This window comes from Macrobrachium rosenbergii, chromosome 15, assembly GCF_040412425.1.
Source record: "Macrobrachium rosenbergii isolate ZJJX-2024 chromosome 15, ASM4041242v1, whole genome shotgun sequence".
NCBI lineage: Eukaryota > Metazoa > Arthropoda > Malacostraca > Decapoda > Palaemonidae > Macrobrachium > Macrobrachium rosenbergii.
The window spans coordinates 28,510,344-28,532,777 of NC_089755.1; the positions used below are offsets into that span (position 1 = coordinate 28,510,344).

Sequence of the window (22,434 nt, forward strand, 5' to 3'; positions counted from 1 at the left end):
CGACTTATAAATAAGCCCTGGCTTTAGCAAAAATCCCGCAGCATTGCCACACATCACGAGGGTAACACGATCTTTGAATGCTTTAAAGCCAGAGGCTTTGGCTTCTTCTTTGAACAGGAAAGTTCGGCGATGGCATTCTCTTCCAAAACAAACCCGTCTCGTCCATATTAAAGACTTGTTCGGGCTTGTATCCACCTTCAGCGATAATATTCTTGAACGTCTCATTCGCGTAAGTTTCAGCAGCAACCGTGTCAGCGGAAGCAGCCTCGCCATGCAGGGAAACGCTTTTCAGGCCGAAGCGTTTCTGAAACTTGGCGAACCAGCCTTTGCTGGCGGTAAAACGTCGTGTCTGAGGCTGGGAATCAGTGGATGTCCCTGCTTGAGGTTCATCTACATCATCTTCTTCGTCTTCCTCTTCTTCTTCAGCGTGGTCGCCATCATCTTGAGGTTCCTTTGCCGCGAAATTCTCATACAACCTCAAAGCCTTGGTTCGGATGGTGTTCGTATCCAAGGCTATTTTCTTCCGGCAGTCGGCAATCCAGATTGACAAAGCACCCTCTATACGGACGATCGTTTTATTACGAGCCGTAACAACTCGCTTTGCTGACTTGCTAAAGGTGATGGCAGCCTTCTTCCTAATCTTCGCCTCATCCTTCTTAATGTAGCGAACGGTGGATTCGTTCACCTAAAATGGCGGGCCACGGCCGCAGAACTTCTCCCTTCCTTCAACATATCGAGAAGTGTCACCTTCTCAGCAATCGTCATCATTTTCCGTTGGCGTTTAGGCTCAGTACCAGCCTTAGCAGAAGCAGAACACTTGGGAGCCATTGTAGGGGTTAAACAAAGTTAAAAAAAAAGTTCAACTTCAAACACACACTGTCACGCACAGCACTGGTAATGTAAACAGCATCTATCTACCGAGAGCGGGAAACGGCGGCCGCGAGAAGATGCTGCGGGTCAGAGACAAGGGAAGCTGCTATGGTCGGAGAAACGGTCAAAACACCAATCACAGGCGAGATTACAAAACTTGGGAGCTGATTCGTCATCTATCACCAATGGAACCAATCACAGCCCATCTTACATGCTAGTTTCAAATTCAAGTATACTTTACGCTATTTTATGCTTTTTTTGTTGTAGTAGTATAGGTTTATTCGAGATGTGATTTTTGCAACAAACAATATTTTGGATGCAGTACAAAAGATTCATGGAAAAGATGCACATTCATTACATTTGTATTTTATAATTAGTATATATGTAACCATCAGCAGCCTTACACCATTCAAATATGACAATGTCAGACTGCATCTGATTAGCGTTTCATGTTCAGTTTAATTTTACTAGTACTATAATGAATTATCGTATGATCACATTCTCTTTTGTTTAATTTCATTTTGTACTGAATTATATGTCATAATGCAATGAACCAACAGTACTAGCAGATATTAATAATTATTAATGGAATTAATGAAATATTTGGGTCTTCATATATCGCGACTATTTTGAAATTTCCGAAAATCCGCTATATATTTTCTTATAATATACATACGTAATGGAAAAAATCCGCGAAGTCGTGAATCCGCGATAGTCGAACCGCGAAGTAGCGAGGGTTCGCTGTATATCCATAAGACAGTAGTAATGTATTAAAATATTCATAATTACTAGTATATATAACTTTGCCTCAAAGTGAATTCTCTGAAATGTTACACCACTCAATTAAGACAAAGCTAACTGTGTACTGCACATCTTATTTCTGTAGAATTATGATTTTGTTTACCGGGTCTACTCATAAGCCACAGGTAAAAAGTATAGGCTACATAAGAAGGTACTAACTTAAAAAGAAAAATTATGCCCAAAAATTTGTTATGTAAAACAGGTGTGTAAGTTTAATTTGCCAAAGCCTGTTATTATGCAAATATAAAATTTATAATCAAGAATTTTCTTAGTGACGGTACTATTGGCAGAGTGACATCTGATAAATGTAGATCTGCAAAATGAAAATTCATATAACTTGATACAAGTTCCCTGATATTAAGGATAAATGGGGAACTTCATCATAAAAACCACTCAGTTTGATAATTAAGTACTGTACTACAAATGACGAACTGGCTTTTTAATAATTAAATACCGAGGTTTGGAAGTCAAGCATGGTTGGGAACTGCTATCATGGCTACACCTGGGAGGAAAGGGGATGAGGTGCCTCAGTAGAACTTAACTGCATCATGAAATTTAGGCTATAAAGCCAAGCACTGGGAGGCCAGGAAATACCCTGTAAATTAAGGAGGGGGTTGAAGGGGAGGAAGTGACAAGCATTTTTTTCTATCTGCAGTTACTCCCAAACTTCAGTAGAGACAAGTGAGAGATGGTTACCCTTAGTTAACCTTGTCTGAGGCCAGTTGATGCTCATACAAACAATTAACCCCACTACTGAGTAGGCATTCTTAATTTTAAGAGAGATGTCCTGAAGGGCTTGTTTGTAAGAATTAGCAGTAAAATGACAAATTTTATATTTTGTATTTTTCATAGCTAACAAACCCGTGTCTTAACATTAGGATAAATCTTCTGGCACCAGCTGGAAACAGTAAAAAAACAATAAGAATTATTTATGGAAGGAATTGATGGCATCTGGCATCTGTTACAGAGATGAGGAAGAGGGAGGTCAGCGACCCAATTTCAACCTCGTCATGTATTAGTTTTTCTTCCAGCCCAGGGCTAACTGAAAGAGGGGTGGCTAGAGGTGGGCAGTAAATGTTAACACCGCAGGTTTGTTAGCTATGAAAAATACAAATTAATTTACAATTTGTCATTTCTTCATATGCAGAACGAGCCTGGGTCTTAACATTAAGATAGACTCACTCTTGGTGGGAGGTAAGAGAATCCTGAACTGACTGGAGGTTTGGCACACCTGGTCACACTTCTTCGATAAGAGAATTCAAAGGAAGGACACCTAAGCCTCTGAGCTGTTAGATATATGCGTATCTAACATTCAGACTAATGGGCTAAAGTACAATGCAGAGATGCATTGCATTGCATAGGGAGAAGTTAAAGAGCTATATCTGTTCAGGTGACAAACTAAGACAGCCACCTATATATGGGTTTATCATTATTCCTCTCTCCCCTTGCTAGAGAGAGGAAGGGTTTGCTGCTGGAAGGTATAGAGGCAGTCCCCAGTTACTGGCGATCTGGTTTTATGGCGCTAGTCTAGCGACGAGAATAACTGGATTTTCAGCGGCGATCTCCAGTTCTTGGCGCCAATCCCCCACATAACAGTGGTGCCAATCCCCAGTTATCGGCACTGATAACTGGATATCAGTGCTGATAACTGGGGATTAGGGCTATTATCGCAGATTTTCGGTATCTGTGATTTTTGGTTATCACACTGTTGGGAATGGAACCCTCCCCAAATAACCAAGGACTGCCTGTATTCGTATAGAATATAAAATACTCTTAACAGTAAGACTACTTCACTCACTGTATCCAGCCAGTTCCAGCGCATGATGGATCCATCTTCATACCGCCCATAGGTAGAGAACAGCAAAAAGGGGGAAAGAAAAGAGACCAGCCATCTCAATCATTCTCACTTTCATACCATCATCTTAGGCAAGATACAAACTGTCCTGCTAGGGGCATTGGATGAGCTACGTAACTTGTTGAGCAGCCACCACTAGACCCAAGGAAAAAGTGTCCAAGGACCTGTGGGCAATGTCCCTCAGGTAGAAGGAGGTGAAAGTGGTTTGGCGGAGCTAAGAACCAGCATTCAAAATCCTATGAACAGACAAGTTCTTCTTGAATGCCAAGGAGGGACTCAGTCCTCTAATGTCGTGTGCTCTTGCATGCACAGTATGGGCAGTAGAGGCTGATGATGAGGAGTAGGCATGCTTAATCACTTCATATAGCCAAAACGAAATGATATTCTTGGACACTTCTTTCTTGACCCGGCCTGTGCTAAGAAAAATTCTTCGGCACCCCGGTCTGAGGTGTTGAGTCCTTTAGATAACTATGCAGTGCTCTGACGAGACAAAGGAATAATTCATCTGGATCATTAACAACAAAATCCCCAAGGGAAGGGATGGAAAAGGAGGCAAATCTGTCATCATGAACCGAAGGATTATGAGTCTTAGCAACAAGCTCTGGGACAAAATCGAAGGCTACAGACCCTCAACCCATTATGTTTTACATCGAAAGCCAGGCCATGGAGTTCCCCCACTCTCTTTGATAAAGCCAAGGCTAGAAGGAACACTGTCTTGAGGATCAAGTCCGTGTCCGATGACTAACATAGTGGTTTGTATGGGGCTCAAGTGAGACTACTTAGCAACAGAGTCAGATCCCTAGTCAGATCCCAGGTAGGAGGTTTGAGTTCTCTGGGAGAACAAGACTGCTCAAAACTTTTGAGGAGCATACATACTTCCCAAGATGAAGTTAGGTTCACGTCTTTCAGACGAAGAACTAATCCCAAAGCAGCTCTGTAGCCCTTAATAGCAGAAACAGAAAGGTGTTTTTCTGTTCTGAGGAAGATCAGGAAACCAGCTATCTGCTGAATAGAAGTTCTGAGTGGAGAGAAACAGCGTGAATGACACCAATCACAGTAGACGGCCCATTTTCCCTGGTACATGGCTGAAGAAGATCTGAGGTAACCAAACATTTGAGTTGCTGCTCTATGAGAAAAGCCTCTTGCTTGCAAGAGATACTTGATAGTCTCCAGCTGTTAAGAGATAGGGATCCTACCGATTGATGGTATCTCTCTACATGAGGTTGACGGGAGATTGTGCCAAGGGTTATTTCTCTTGGGACCGCTGAGAGCAGAGATAGCAGATCTGGAAACCACTCTGCTTGGGGCCACAAAGGAGCTACTAGGGTCATCCTGAGATCCTGGGAAATCATTAGTCTGTTCACAACACGATAGATCAGGCGAAAGGCGTAGACGTCCTGGTTGTCCCAAGAATGTTGAAGGGCGTCCTCTGCCACAGCAAAAATATCTGGAACCACTGATCAGATCTCTAGTTTCCTGATGGACCTTGTCATGAAGAGATCTATTATTGATCTTTCCCTACAGATGGTAAAGCCTGTCTGCTCTCTGCTAATGCAGAGACCACTCCATCCCTAGAACCTGTCTCTGGTGACTTAGCTTGTTGGCCACTACATTCCTTTTGCCTGGAATATACCTGGCCATGAGGTACATTGAGCTGTTGATGGCCCACTGATGCAACTGCACTGTTATCAAGTGAAACTGGCATGACACCAGCTCCACCCTGTTTGTTCACATAGCTACCACTGTAGTGTTGTCTGACATCAAAACAACGGAATGCCCCATCACCCTTTCTTGAAACTCTTGAAGTGCTAGGAAGGCCACTTTCAACTCTACCCCCTTGTGAAGTTGACTGTCCTGAGGACTCCACACACCAGAAGCCAGGAGGTCTTCTAGATGTGCTCCCAGCAGTCAGAAGAGGCGTCCGAGTACAGGAGAAATTCCGGAGGGGGCAAATGAAGAGGCACCCCACTGTCAGGTTTTTGTCATCCAACCACCACAGAAGGTCACTTCTTACTTCTGTTGACAGAGGGACCTGTAGCTGAGGAGAGTCCCTTGCTGGGGACCAAAATTCACTCTTTCTCCACTGCAGGGGTCGAAGTTGTAGACGACCATGAGGAACCAGCTTCTCTAGTGAAGCCGAAAGGCCTAGGATCACTTGCCACTGCTGAGCTGGTTGTTTCTGTTTGGACAGGAAGGAACGAGCCATTGTCCTGAACTTCTTGATCCTCTGGACTGGCGGGAAGACTCTCAATGAGGCTGTGTCTATGATCATGGCTGGGATGAAAGTTGGACTTTTCCAAATTTATCACGATGCCTAAGCCTTGATAAAATTGGATCCCTGTCTCAAATTATCTTTTCCCAGGAATTCACTAAGACCAGCCAGTTGCAGAGATATCTTAGGAGGTGGATCCCCTGAACATGAGCCCATGTCGACACTAGGGTGAAAACTCTTGTGAACACCTGGGGAGCTGTTGTCAGTCTGAAGCAAAAGACTTTGAACTGGAAAGCCAGTTCTCCAAGACTGAAGAGAAGAAACTTCCTGGAGGAGGGATAGATAGGGATCTGGAAGTAAGCATCCTTCAAATCTACAGTCAGCATGTAGTCGTTGTCTCTGCCAGCTGCTAAGACTGTTCAATGAGTCTCCATCCTGAACTTTGTCTTCCTGATGAAGAGGTTCAATGCTGAAAGGTTTATTGCTGGCCTCCAATCACCAGTGGCTCTGGGGGACTAGGAAGACTCGGCTGTAGAACCCTGGGGAAAGACGCTTTGCTTGCTGGGTGTTTGGGAGAGCCCTGGGCATAAGTGAGGTGAAAGAGAGGACGATCGGAGAAGAGGAGTGAAGTTGAAAGGAAGTAGATATCCTACTTGAGGGACATCTACCACCCACAGCTCTGCCCTGAAACTCTGCCAAGTAGCCCAATGGCTCGCCAGGCATACCCCCACTGGTGGCAAAGAGTGGGGAGGGGCACCCACTCTATTGTCTACCTCCCCTGGCTCTGCTTCTATTCCCCCTTCCTGGTCTTAAATAGCGGGTCTGAAAGGGACATTGCTGAGACAGTTTCTTCGGAGGCCAAGCAGGTTGAGAAGTCTTGTTCGAGGAAGCTGGTCTTATAGGCTTCTTAGGAGGAGACTGCTGATTCTGCCTTGGAATGTTTGGGCTAGCTGCTGATTTACTCACTGCTTGCTGGACAAGACGATCATTATTGTCAGCTTGACACCTATCGACAGCCACATCCAGTTGATCCCTTGGGAAAAGCAGCTGGGATTCCAGGATATTGCCATTCCTCAAGGAAAATAAGGAGTCAACATTGACAGACCGAGCTGCCAGTTTGGAAGGCAGAAGCAGTCGACTCCAAGGAAGCAGCTTCTTGAAAGGTAAGGGAAGGCCTCTCTGCTCTAACCTGATGTAAGGTCAGCCCCAGCTTCAATCGGACATCAGAGTTGACCTGTTTATTCAGAAGAGGCACGAGAGGAGTTGTATAATATCTTCTATGGCGAGGAAGAAGATGGGGGAGAAACTTGAGTGACCTGCTGGAATGAAGAGAGTTACCCTGGCCCGCAATCGAAGAACTTACATGATTCAGGACTGAGTCTGCGTAACTGGAACAAGGTAACTCCAAAGACATTTTCGAGTCCTTCTTCAGTCCCAGCAAGGCTCCTATACCTGCTGGAAATCGCAGACGGAGAGTCTTCTTAGAAAGATTACTGAACTCACAAATAAAATCAATAACCTCTGCATAAGAATAAAGCAACTCTTTGATTCTCCAAATCCGCCACAGGGTTTAGTACCGGAGCATAGGATCTATTAAACCCTAACACTCTTGAGGGAGTCTTAACGCCTGAAGTGGAGGGAAGAGGGAGGTCTCGATCACCAGCTTGAGACACAGAAGACCCCTTCTCGCACGACGGACATGCATCATCCCGCGGCCTGGAAGTTATGTCCCCTATTCACACACCCATGGCTGTGAGAATCAGGGGAGGAATCATGATTTCTTCAGTTTCTTTCTCCCTTTCTGGAGGGCCTAGTACTGACTGGTTTCATAGAGGGACGGACGTGGGAGTGAACCGAAGGAATGTCTCTGGTAGCTGAGCTAGGAGGAGAATCCACCACTCAGGATTTCTTGATCGGGGTCTTATCGTCCTTCCTCCGAACTTGCACAGAATGAATTGGGGACGAAGGAACTAACATCGATTTCCTCTCAGAATGGATTCTTGAAGGCAAGAGGCTGACGGATGGGACACATCACCCACAGGAACACGTACGTGTGGGAGTCACGGCCGTGGTCCACAGACAAGTGGTAAACACGTTTTACCACGTACATGTGTGAGAGAGTCACGGCCGTGGTCCAAAGGTGAATAAGAAGAGGAGATGGTCTTGCGTTTCTTGGGGTGAGGATCAACGACGAAGTCTTTAATCCTCCAATGTCTAACAGGGGAATGAACAAGAGGAGAAGATGATGAGGATGGAGGAGACATGTACGCTGCCTCCTCTTAAGAACATAGTTGTACCTTTCTTGAGAGATCAAGTCGACTTTGTCCAACACAGCTTGTACAAGGGAGTTCGTAGAAGGAGCAGCAGCAGATGACATCATAGCAGAACCCTGCTGTGACGTCATAAGAGAACCCCAGTGTGACATCATGGGAGCAGACGAACTCTGTACAGTCGGTACTGCTGTAGGCTGAACGAGAGCAGACCCAAGATGATGTGTTGTTGGTAACAAAGGCGTTGCGCTAAAAGGTGTAGTGCAAGACCAAGCAAGCTGGTGGCCGGGAGGGCTAGGAACTGTCATGGCGGGCAACACTGGGATGTGAGAAGACATGAAATGGGATAAAAGACGATCTACGGTTGGAACCCCAGAAAGGTCTAAAGAGGCCCAAACAATTGACATCTGCGCATCCGAACCTGAAACATAGGAAAAAGATGGCACAGTCTCCACCCTCCCGGTTGATCCCACTCCCACTACTTCAAAAGACAAATCAATGGAAGAAAACAAAGGGGAAAAGCCTTCAAAGGAAGAAGCAACTGAAGGAGGTCTAGACAAGGGAGAAGCAGAACAATTAGAAGACTGAGAAACATCCATTGAAGGAGGAGAGAATCCTTCCCAAGATGGCGCCTCTACTTCCTACTGTGCTGCTTCTTCTTGGCGAATTTCCTCCATTGCTCAGGAGACGAAGACAGCATTCAGAATGAGGGTTAGTCACATTACAAAAATTTGATCTACACCTACTGCAAGATGAATGGGGATTGGTTTCAAGGGAAGCAAGGAAATGCGAACAGTGGTAGCCGCCTATACTGGGACATTTCCTCTGAGGCTTACGAGAACTTTTAGCTGGATTTTGGGATTGCATTACAAAAACCAAAACACACGCACACAAAACACAACAAAAAAAAAAAGAAAACACTGAACACAAAAACACAATCAAAAGGTAAAATCCAGCTTTAGGGAGGAGAGAGCAAGAGAGACAACCTCTCTGAAAGGCAGTGGAAAAATAAGTACGTCACGAGGTTGAAGTTGAGTCGCTGGCCTCCCTCTACCTCATCTGTGACAGCTGCCACCAATTACTTGCATAAACAATTATTGTTTTTTACCAGTTTCCAGTTGGCACCAGAAGATTTATATAACCTAATGTTAAGACCCAGGTTTGTTCCACATATGAACAATGACTGTTTAAAGATACTGAGATAAAAATGTTTTCACAGGCAAGATATTTGCATGTCTCTTTTACACTCTAAATAATTACAAGAACATGTGTAGATAAAGGCTATGTACTATTTCAACTTAATGGATTGCAAAAGATTTTAAGAGCTCCACGGAGTCCCTTGCTGTGAACTACATCAGAAAAGATTTTAGAGCTCCACGGAGTCCCTTGCTGTGAACTACATCAGAAAAGATTTTAGAGCTCCAGCATTGCAAATTGGATCACACTACCATAATTTCTTTTACCATAATTTCTTTAACAAGTTGTTAAAAGTTTGTTATTATATTTATTTATACAAAATAAACTTGTAACAATGTTACAACTGACCTTGGGTAATTAGTACTTTGCCTACCAAGAACCAATAACAGTTTTGATAAAAGCAACATAGAGGTTTCTTCTGTATGGACAATAAAAATAAAATTGAGGTTTTCTGGGTGGACAGTAAAATAATTTTATTTGTATATCTTATTTTTCTTATTATATTTAAAATGATAATGGAATAAAATTTTTGAGATTATGAGTCAATTACCTATGTCTGCCAGAATGGCTATTATATATACTTTTGTTCTAAAATTACAATTATAAATCATATTAAAATATCTTACCTGTTTTCATCTGGCACTGTTCCAAGCTGCATTACTTCAAGGCGAGTTTTCAATTCATCATTCTTTCGCTGCATGTCAACAATGACTGAATTGAGAAAAGCAACTTGACCCTCAAGTTGATCTTTCTCTTCTTTCAACTGCTTGAAGAAATTATCTGCAGAAGAGGTTTGACATGCACTTTAAATGAAAAGAATGATCAAATGCAAGGATGAACAAATCCATTTAAATTTTGAATGTAACGGGTGCTTATAAAGGTTTAAAGTTTACTCATATTTAGAAGCGAGGTAGCCATGAACACCAGGCACATTCGTCTCCATTAGTTCTTGACAGCCTTTAACCATGAGACATAATTACAGTTACTGTTACAGTTGGCAAAAGTATAATCTGCTGAGTTGTCTGATTCAGCTTTGTGATAAATGCAATACATAAAAAATGAATGCAACTTATCTTTATTGCTGGAAGATTGTATTAGGAAAATCATAAATATAAAAAATTACAAATTGGAAGAAAAATGTTACTGCTTCGATTTGTTACGCAAAAGATATGCTGACCCAAAATGTCAACCATGAGTGAAAGAAAACAAAATTACCTCCCCTATTTAAATCATATGCAAAATTCAGTGTTATGAATCTTGATTGTATTGGGAGTACAGTACTGTATATCTTCATCACTAAACACGGAATGTGGAAAAATTTTATACAAAAATGTCGTACACTATAATGCAAATAAGCATTACTCACCTGTATCATTATTGGTTATGTCTTTAGATGCTACTTGCACCTGTAAATCAACAATTTTCTTCTCTAGATTTCTCTTTTCTGTCTCAAGAGTGTTGACTTTGGACCGAAGGTTATTTGCTGCAGTTGCTTCCCCCTCTAAGTATTCCTGTTTCTTGGCATTCTCAGCTACTTCTGATTTCGAGGCCGAAAGCTGATCTTGAAGGCTGACTACATCTTCAATTAAATTGAACTTTTCAGTTTCAAGTTCCGCAATACGTCCTTCTGAGCTGTGGTTGAAAACAAAATGTTCATAATTCAACAACAATCTTCATTCAAAGAACATGGGCTCACAGAGTAAGAAATATTCTGTACATCTGTGGTATATTTAAATACAAATCAAGTATACATTACTTTAATATATATATATATATGGCTGGAAGATAAGTAATGCTAATTAATACTAAACTACTGTAATCAATTACTGTACCATGATTCACTCAAGCAGCATACACCTAACTACAAGGGACAAATTAACTGAAGAATGCTGCTTTGCTATGGGAAGTGCTACACTGTAAAATTACAGTCCAGCAACGATTATAATTGCTTGAACTTCTGTACAATACTCATTTGCAATGACTGTGTTCTCTCTATAGTTTTATTCACTATGTCGGCAATGACTTTTATCGCTAAAATTTTTCTGATGGTCTACATATGTGCCTTAGGATTTACTTAGTCAAAACTACGAGTGACATAACAGTGACTTATTTTCACAGCCTGGAGGCACTTATATGTATACCTCTATTGTAATAAAACCACACCTATGTGGCAAGCACTGGTAAGAGAATAAAAGTATAAATTAATTTAATGTGCTATATATGTCATGTTCAACTGTTCTTTATATTAATGTTAAGAGCATGAACCTAAAGTTGTTAATGACAGTACCAAAATTTCATTAACCAATGAAAATATTTGGATACAGAAATGAAGATCTCCAGTATTTAAATCAAACTGAAATTTTTAAAATTCCCTTTACTTCTGTTAAAGCATACATTAAGGGTAAAGATGGTTAACCGGTACAGAAGCACCAAAAAGGCTACAAGAGGAGATATCAAAACACATTTATATTTCACACAATGATAGATGACTACTGCAAAGTATTAGAAAACATTTTTAATTAATTTATTTTTTCCTACTTATAAATCTTATTTACAAAGGATTCTTTGTCTGTCCACCTTAGTGACATTTTCTTTTGGTTTTATCAGCTAAAGTACAATAAATAATCTGAACACAGCTGGTTACACAAAACTCATCAATCTATTTCCATCCCCTTTTAAATACAACTAGTATTCAATGTGATATTTCAATATCCTTCAACTCTCTATTTCTGTTTCTTACTATACCTCCCCAAGAACATGTAAGCTCATAAACATGAACACTCCACATCCATGTGGAGGAAAGAAATAACAAAAATCTCCGATCCCTAGCCAGGAGAGGTACATCTCTAGTGCTTTTTAGACTACCTCCTGTCCCCAAACTTGACTGTTTCTCTCAGCTCTCTAACTCAGCTTTGTGTGCATGACTGCTTCCATGATTTTTGCTGATTGTTTATGTGTGATAGTTACTCCTGCTCACAATCCTATCATCAGGACAATTGCTGCAGAGAAAAGGCAGTATTTATTTGAAGTAAAACATATTTTATCCACTAAAAACAGTAATGTAACCTTTCATACCTTTAGCTATTCAAGAAAGCGTTCTCATAAGGTTTACTGCAAAATATGGGTCTATGTTCAATTTTGGCTACCTCATAAAGCCTGAGAATTTTTGTTAAGTCACAACTGGAAGAGCTAAGAACTCGATACAAATAATATCACTGTGCAACTCGATTTTCTCCACAATGGCTCTGATCTCTTAGTCCATTATTCTTATACTACTGTAAGCCTAACATTCCCCCAACACAATATTGTTTTACAAATATTTTCCCCTTTAATGAAGCCACTTTTTTGGTATCTAATTCATCATGAATACTTTACTGCAGCTGTCTCCGTCACTCAGCCTGTCATTCTCACTTGCTGTGTTCGTAGCCATTTAGAATCTCTGTGAAACTTATCTACTGATCCATTACCCTCACATTACAAATGAATATCTATACAATGAATTAATGTTGGTTTTATATGAATAAAATACTAAAAATGCAATAATCTGAGAAGTGTGTGCATGTGTATAGTTTGCAGTATTAATATCAGCACCATCAAATTGCTGCAAAATTAGTATCTACAACACAATCTATTGTACTTCAACAGCTAATATACACATCTGGGAAAAGCTCCTGTAACAAAGAAGTTAATAGAATCAACAAATGCTATACATACATGAAAACAATATTGAGTAGTTTAACCATACCACTGACCTAAATTCATAATTCTTATAAGGGTGGCTGAAGGGTTTGTTTTCAATATTGTTTCATATCAAACTCCTTACTTTTAATCAGACCCTTTCTCAGTCACAAAATTGTCCCATACACCTCAGTCCCTTTTCAAGTAAAGAAGGAAGATGACAGCAGTTAGCTAGTAGTAATACACATGAGCAGGCTGATTCCAAGGTCTCCAGCAGTCATGAAATTTAGTATTTATGCATCTCTAATGATTACGGACACCACATGCCGTGGTGGCATGATTCTTGGCTACCAGTCGAGAGGGCCGGGGTTCAAATCCCTGCTCACTGATGGCTCAGATTACGCCACTGCAAAAATCCCGGCAGCCCGTCAACCTAGAGGTCCGAAAAAACCCAAGAGGTTCAGTAGGAGAATAGGTACCAACCCTTGGGCTGGAAAGTTAAACAGTGGGCCTAGTGACACACTGGCCACATCATAGGCATTGGGACCTGTCCCTCACTGGGTGTCGGGTTAAGAATCAAGAGATCATCGCCTGCCCAATGAGCCTACAGAGGCCCAGGAGGACTTTTAACTTCCATTGAGCACAATATGTAGCTAGTAGCTGAGCAAATCAACCACCCAATCACCTTCTTAGATGATTTTGGGGAGTTCTTTCTCTTGCAGCAAAATCCTCCTGACCATCAAGAAACAATTGCACTATTTTTTTTTTCCAGAGGTTCTGGTTTTTATAATATCTAGATGCAAGCACAAGGAGCCAACCTGATAAACTTCCAGGGTGCAGGGGCTTTGTTCTTGAAGGAGAGGGAGCTATAATTAACATTTTCCAGTTGAAGGCAGTATTTCTAAGGTTGGAAGGTCTTTGTTTTCTCCTCTTAAAAAACCAGGATGCCATTATGATAACTAGGGCATAAATCATAGTCCAAGAGGGCACCAGGTCTGAAAGCCTGTGTCACCTGGCAACAACAATTTTTTAATAAGTGGAAGAGAAATTGGGTTTCTGGGATGATTTTGTGGCCATAAAATGGTCAATTATAGCTTGTAATGGTTTTGTATAAACAAATAAATTTCCTTTTTGAAAATTACATTTTAAAACTTGTTTAATAAATTATCATTTCTTAAATACTCAGTGACTGAATAAACGAAAACACTGTAGATTGACAAGATTTCTTTAAGGGATCTGTTTAAGACTTTATATTATTTGCTGGTTGAAATTTTAACAATCATATGAAATATATTTAATTTTAGTTACCATAATTAAAATTAACTGTAATTTTCATTTCAGCATTTTGGGATCAGGTTATATGAAATTGTTCATCAAACACTAGGGGATCAAACAAGTGTAACTAATTCAAAAGATGGAACTGAGTAATAACATTTTCACATGAATGTTATATTACTCAACAGTTGGTAGCAATATTTTTTAGTAGGTTTCACTCATTAGGCATTCTTTCTCTGATTCTCAGTTCTTGGAATAAGTTTAGTAAGATGAATGAACAGCATTAAGGCAAACTGTGAAACTTAATGTTTAAGAATAAAGCTCTAACACAATATTTAAATAATTATAGTACTATCTATGAAATCATCTCATGACTTGAGAGCTACTCTACATGGTCCCAAACAGCAAATAATTACAGTATAACTAATGTAAAGTATGTAAAAATACACTACATCCACCTACATGCTAAGTACAAATTGTCTATTTATGAACTATGACAGAGCACCAGAACTCACCATAGTGTGGTCATCAATACCGATATTAGGAAATAAAAGGGCTTTAAAACCAAATGATTAGCTATCATTTACTAATCCAAATTAAAAATTTAATTTTGGTACCAGTATTTTTGACGACCAATGAACTTTAATGAATAATCCAACCACTACATCCACAGAAATCATTCTGTCTCTCTGAAAGTTAAAGAATCAAGTTCCAAGGTAAACAGTTACAAATATTAGCTATTGAATTCCTCACTAATATGTTAAAGACAAAGTTGAATGAACTCTTTTTAATTATCTTAAATTTGAATATGAGAAGCAGCATTTGATAGATGTCATAAACTTATTAATGAAGTGCAACACAGATTTTTACACTCAAATGAATACACAACATGTATGTTGTACCATTTAAACACAACATAGATTTTTTTAAACAAAAATACATTAGGGGTATTATGGAATAATTTCACATGGTGAAGGGATGAGCAAAGGTAAGTTCTTTATATCCCCCACAACACTGAATGGCACAAAAGTACAAAGTACAACAAATTTTTATCATAATGACATTTCTTTCCAATTAATCATTCAAAACTGTAATTTTACTACATGCAAAATTTATTCCCAATATGCACAAAAATAAACTTTTGTGTAACAGCAGAAATTTCCTTTAAATAGCATGATGTAAGCCATAATGGGAATTACTACAAAAAATGTGCAGGTAGTAAACACTATAATTGTGGGTTTACTGGAAATGCTAACAGGATCAAGAGACAATCATGTTACATAAACAAATGAAAAAAAAAAGTTGACTCCATAATTAAACTTGATATATAATTTCAGTACATTTCTTTCATCTCAACTAAATATAGCTATGCATTGGAGAATCAACATTCGTGGAATACAAGATTCAGCTTTTAATAATTCATACTTGTGAACAGATTATTACAAAATCCCATGTGTGCATGTAAACAACATATACAGTATATAAAAAGTGCTCTGTGTTACAGATAGTTTCACCCCACAGAATTAACGTCACTCAAAAAATGCAGACTGCACAATTATGCATATACAGTATACTGTGATGCTGTAACACTAGAAAAATAATCTGAAAAAATTTAAAAAGAACTACTCCTTTCTAACAGCAAATCACACAAAACAATTTGCCATCACATATCTCTACTTTATTTTACAGAAACATAAAATAAAAGGAGATACTAATGGTGAAATGAAAATGATAATCTGGTTTTGCAGCCTCTGTTTCAAATATATTTTGAAAAGAGGAAGTTGCAAGACAAAGCCCTTTCATGTTTTAAGTTTCTTCATGGTAAAAGACAATATGTCTAACTCCATAATTTTGAAAAGCCTCCAAGTATCAACCAGAAATAAAATTGTCTAGCCAGAGAAATTTCAGGCAAAGAAAGACAGTGCTTGCAACATGGAAAGTTATGTTCTTTTGCCATAATTGACTTCTCTGAGTTAATTCAATTTTAATTTTTTCTACAGTTGTCTTCACCAGCTCAAACTTTTTGCCTAAAAAGAATGTAGTATATTTTAGGATGTATCTCACAACTTTGTGATATTAGCTGTGGAAGTAGTTTTATGTATTTTCTCAGTATGTATACAAAAAGCAAACAGGGTAAACTGTTCAAAAGAATTTTCAAAGCTGACATATCAAAACCACTGTACTGTTAGCATATTTTTTAAGGTAACATCAGTTACCATAGTGTCTCAACGGTGCCTTTTACTACAACAAGCATTAAGAGTTATTTGCATACCAAATGTGCTCTAGTTCTTGTCAATGCAATTCTAGCTGTCACTCAGTTTCTCAGTTTAAGTTATCAAAGGCCCAATAAAATTTGCCTGAAAGGTAGTTCCTGTCCTGCTTTCTTCCTCATCCATTTCTACTACATTAGACTATCACTTTACTTAAGGTTGTAGTTGCAATTACAGGCTTAAATATCTTAGTAATTTAAATAAATAAAAAACTCAAAATGGAAGTTTTCAAGTTGAATACACAATAAAGAAACTGTTTAATGTCTAAATATGTGCAGCACAATATGTCCACATTTATTCATGTCTCTGAAGGAAGTGTATTGTGAAACAGCTGAGGAAAAACAATCTAGAAGACACTCCATGGCAAACTTGTTTTGCGATAAGTTTGGAAAAGACAAATACAAATTAGTTTTACGAGAATATAGTTAAAAGACCTGAGGAAATTTACAATGGATAAATTTCCTTTACCAAATTTACATTTTTTTTAACCTGCAGAATTAAAATAAATTCATTTTTACTAACGAATATCCACAAAACATCCACTTAGAGTATTCAAAGATTAATGTTAAAACAAAATTGTTTTAAGATAACCAATCATTACAGTATAAAAGTAGCCACTGCTTCCAGCTAAAAAAAAAAAAATGAGTATGGTAACCTAATACCATGCAATTAGAAGTCTTTTACTCCATTTACCACTCTAGAGTACTGTGTATTTTTGTATGACATTCTTTTTTTTTTCTGCAACAGCTTTTGTGTACTGTGTATTCCTGGCAATGTAATGACAATCAGTGGTCACTGATGACACTCATGCAGTTATTAATAAGACATAAAAAATAGCCAGTCAAAATGATTTACAAAGTATTTACCCAAAGAAGCAAGCAGCAGGTAAAACTCAAAATAGGATATAATTCTATGTGAGGCATAAAACTTTACTTTTTGATCCTAAACATCTGTGGTACTGTATTACAATGCCAGTTAAATAAATAAGCCAATTATTTCTAAAATTGTCATTTTTTGTATAAAATAAAATGATTCATTCTTGACTATTATTGTAGTACTTCACTCTATTAAAAAATACAGAGCTAAAAGCAACTGATGAACTACTCTCTCTCAACTAACCAACTACTGTGAGCCTGAATAGTTGTTACCATACTACACCCACAGACAGCTTTCAATAACATTATGCAAAAATATAATAAAGTATTTACAGAAGTAATTTGTAGCACTTGTAATGGCAAAGCAGAAATTAAGCTGTAAACAGTCTTACAATGAGGATTTTAAATAATGAAATATACTGTATAGTCAACAAGGAACTTTGTACTAATAAGCATCCAAGCTTTGATATCAAGGATACTGTCTGGTGTCAAAGCTAAAGATGAATCGATAAGCACAATTGTAATGCACTACTGCTATTATAACAATGAGTAGAAAAAAGTACTCATAGTTGAGTTGCAGTAACCAAACTCGAATCTAAGATTATGTTTCTAATATACAGTAGAATTTATTTGACAAAATGACAAAATTTCTTACAATGTTATCCTTATACTCTATTGATAAATGAATAAATTTATGGCCCTTACAACATGGTTAAATGACCAAGGGTCAAACTAAGAGTGACAAGTTGAAACATATCAAATGTAAGGCTTACGATCTTCCTCTTGTAATAAGTGTCCTACAACTTCATATTTTTTCCTGTTAGCCAAATCCTTATACAGTAAACACCCCATACTTGCGTTCTCGCGATTCGCGGACTCATGTATTTGCGGATTTCTCTGTGGAGTGTATCTACCCATTATTCGCGGAAAATTCGCTCATTCATGGTATTTTTCAATGAGAAATATTCACTTATTACCGTATTTTCATATCGTTTTCATGACTAAATGCATTTTTTGTGATAAAACTATTAAAATACTCGCATCCTCATGATTCGTGGACTCACGTATTCACGGATTTCTCTGTGGAGTGTATCTACCCATTATTCATAGAAAATTCGCCCATTCATGGTATTTTTCAATGAGAAATATTCACTTATTACTGTATTTTCATATTTTTATGACTAAATGCATTTTTTGTGACAAAACTATTAAAATACTTGGGTATAAGCATTTTTAGAGGTTTTTCTTGCATTTAAACTATCAAAATATGCAATTCTAAATGTTTTTCGAGGGGTTTTAAGTATTCGCGGATTTTAGCTATTCGCGAGGGGGTGCGGTATGCATCTCCCTCTAATATGGGGGGTTTACTGTACAGTCTGACTTCTTAAAACCAGGACCCTTGGGACCAGACCACTGCCGGACTACAGAAAAAAACCAGATGACAGAAATCACCCCTAAAAAAACCCTATGTAAACAAAGTCTTTCTAGCTCACTCCACATACATATTGCTGTATTATCAAAAGTAGAACAAAGCTTATGAAAACTCACAGTCATTCGTTAGGTTTCGTTTCTAATGGAAATTCTGGCCTGCTCCATAAGCATCTCGCCAGAAATGCTTACAGCTTCACTACGTCGGAGCTTAAAACCATTTTATAAGCACGCTGTTGAATTTTGATGGCCTGGGACTTTTCAATGTTTGCTGGCACTTCAAACTTTTCTGCCTTTCATTTTCAGCAAAATCCTAAAAATCTACTGCTTTTGTTTCTTTAAACACCTGCACAGTGTGAGAGAGAGAGAGAGAGAGAGAGAGAGAGAGAGAGAGAGAGAGAGAGAGAGAGAGAGAGAGAGAGAGAGAGAGAGAGAGAGAGACAAACTACTGGCCCCGGTTATGTTGTTACACTGCCAGATATCCATTTGCAAATGTCAAATAATACATTTGTATTACTGAATACAGTAATCATAATTTTAATAAAACTGTTGTTTTATGTACAGTGTGCAATTATATTTCGTGCATTATTGTCATATTATTATCACATAATTTATGAACAAAGGGATCAGGCACCATTTGCATCTGGGATATGTTTACATTCTTAAAATCATCAGCTGAATACATTTTGTTGACATCATCACAGCCATTAGATGCTAAATGAAACACATTTCAGAAATTAAATTTTTTTGTAAATTATCAAAGCTCGATTTAAAAATGCAACTTTATTTATAAATGCAGTAAATTAAATGAAGTAAAGGTGTGATCTGATCAGAATCAGATGTTGCTTTTGCCTCTTCCAGAACATTTTGTGGCCTGCTTATCATTCGTTTCTTCATCTACAGCTACAACCGTAAGTTTAGTGGCATACAGTAAACCCCCAGTATTCGCAAGGGTTAGGGACCAAAACAGCCCGTGAATAGCTAAAATTCGTGAATACTTGAGACTGCCTATTTTAATAGTTACAAATGCCAAATATACCTTAAACTATCATCCTAAAAATGTTAATAACTGCATATTTTAATAGTTCAAACACCAAATATACCTTAAACTATCATCCTAAAACACTTAAATATCATTTCAAAGTCATCTTACTACATTACCCTTAAAAATATATATGGCTTACAGCTACGAGTGAACACTCCTATAACTGTTACTCCAACCAAAGTGAAAACTAATCAAGTTATCCCTATATTCAGGTACGCACACTTTCTATCATACAGTATTCAAGCCTTACTGTTTTCATTTAACGTAGATAGGGGTAACATTGGTGCATCGTTTGGCAAAGGTTGTTTTAGAAAAAAAAATTTATCAATATTTTGCTGTTTACACTAATATTAATACAGTACTTGAAAATTAGTAAATAATTTTTTACCATAAAAATTACACAAGTTTTTTATTTGAGTTAGCATAACCAGCTTCTTTGTTTTAGCTCATGTGCCAATTGGAATACTATAGTTCCAGTCTGCAATTGTAGACTTGTCAAGTATTCCTGTTTAGTGTGGTGCATTTACTTTTGTCTCATAACCTGCTTTTTCATGATAAAACGCGTAAATTTCAAGTACTGTATTACTTTTCCTTTGTACTGTATTCTTTGACAAAGCTGGAATACAGGCTAACTGTATGCATTTATCTGAACCTGAGTACACAATGAATTTGGAGTTATGTTCCACAGAAAAATCCGCAAATAGGCGATTCTGCAAGTCCTGAACCGCAAATAGTCGGGGATCGACTGTACTTTCTTAAAACTTTCCTCTCCATTGCGTGAAGGATGAATATTTATTTTATTTTTATTTATGGAAATCGCCACTGAAAATCTGCAGATTTTTAATAAGTTGACTACTGTAACGCAGCACTTAATACGGTAACTGACATTGGCAAACAGCTGTTTCTCTATTCGATTGTTTATGGCGGTACTTGCTGTTGTTTATGCCACTGTCTTGCATGCAGTAGTAAGTGGTTGTTAATTATAAAAATGGTAATGAATTCCTGGACAAGCCACAAGGTTGGTAAATCTGTTTAATGTAAGAAGATTCACATTACACCTAATGAGCTTTTTGCTTCTAGGCCTATTTATTAGTTAAAAGCTAACTCTGATATACAGTAACATGCATTATCAATGGTATCTACCAAAACTGAGACAGGCATAGAAAGCCTGCCCAGTGTAGTCTATTGAAAATACATCTTGCACTGTACACGTTGTAGATGATGATGAAATGTTTTTGTATGAAATTTTAATAAACGCACCACGCACCAGATTGCATGATACACAAGTATATATATACACAAATTACAGTTATTTTGTATGCTGTATATTTTTTAGTTTAACATTACGGTTCTTTTATATGCTGTATATTTTTTAGTTTAACAGAGTGTTTTCGTTGGAAATAAACGGTGTTTATTTACAAAGCAAGCTTCAGTTCTGAAATCCGATAAAATCCAAAACTCAAACTAAGTGTGGCGCAACCCTGGTAGCCCCTCAAGAACTAATGGTGGCCGATTCAAAAAAGTCCCTGATCGTGGGAGTTGCTGGACCATGGAGTGCCAAATTTAAGAGGTCGGACTGTACTTCCAATGGATATAAATAAACACCAAACTTCCACCTTCCCCTTCATGCTATAAGTATTTTTGCTGATTTGCCCTTTCCAATAAAGCCATCAACTTAGTATTTCATATGCCATGAACTCTGTCCCCAAGACTTTGAAATCTGCCTTTTCCATTTATAGTGGACCCCCGCCTATTCACAGTTCCAGATTTGTGGCTTCACCTATTTACGGATTTCTCTGTGGCACATACATACACATTATTCACGGAAAATTCGCCTATCCATAGTATTTTTCATAAAGAAATATTCACAAATTACTGTATTTTCATATCATTTGCATGACTAAATGCACTTTTTGTGAAAAAACTATTCAAATATTCAGGAATAAGCATTTTTAGAGTTTTTTTTTTTTTTGGTGTTTTGAACTATCAAAATAGGCAGTTATATGCATTTTTAGTGGGGTTTTAAGTATTCGCGGATTTTAGCCATTCACTGGAGTAATGGTTGGCATCCCCTGCAAATACCAGGGGTCGACTGTACAACAAATGGATGCCAAGGTCCTCAAAGAAAACTCATTTACCAATTAAGTTTCAAACAACAAAGGAGCCCTACTACTTACATAATTTTAATTCCTCCTATTTACTATAACATTACAGACTAACATGCTATGCATAATAGAATTTAATGCCATCTGCCAAGGCTTATAGACCTTGCAGAATTCCTCCACACCACAAGGCTTTTGGGGCTTTACATGCAAAATTTTTACAGCCCTAACAGAATTTTCCCCAAAGGACAAGGTTTATAAAAAACTGTACTCAGATTACAGCTTATTACAGCTTATAAAAATTGTATTCAGCCATAGATCACACCACATAAAACAATGTGCTCAGAACTGAAACCCATACAACATGAGTACTTGCAAAGAACTCACCACTGAGTCATCCTAATTTAGATATTAGTTCTTTTTTGTTATTTAAAGTGTAAAGGCAAATAGGACTGGCAACCTAATGCCCTTTCTGACTACATGCCTACGAAAAGATAAATGAGATGGAAGAGGGGCAATGTAATTGTGAAAGAACCAATAAACCTGTCAAACAGAC

At 38.2% G+C, this 22,434-nt stretch overlaps 1 protein-coding gene across 17 annotated transcripts in view; it reads right to left on the reverse strand.

Annotated features, from left to right (window-relative positions):
• LOC136846484 (CAP-Gly domain-containing linker protein 1-like) overlaps window positions 1–22,434 on the reverse strand; it is a 228,030-nt gene that overhangs the window by 5,879 nt on the left and 199,717 nt on the right. For 16 of the 17 annotated variants that reach the window (XM_067117303.1, XM_067117307.1, XM_067117305.1 and 13 more), the window contains 2 exons: window positions 10,572–10,837; window positions 9,832–9,985 (listed from right to left, as the gene is read on the reverse strand). In XM_067117303.1, coding sequence (XP_066973404.1) covers window positions 9,832–9,985; window positions 10,572–10,837 — 420 coding nt within the window. Of the gene's footprint in view, window positions 1–9,831; window positions 9,986–10,571; window positions 10,838–16,692; window positions 16,797–22,434 lie in introns of those variants that run through there. The other variant, XR_010855409.1, reaches the window with a different exon arrangement.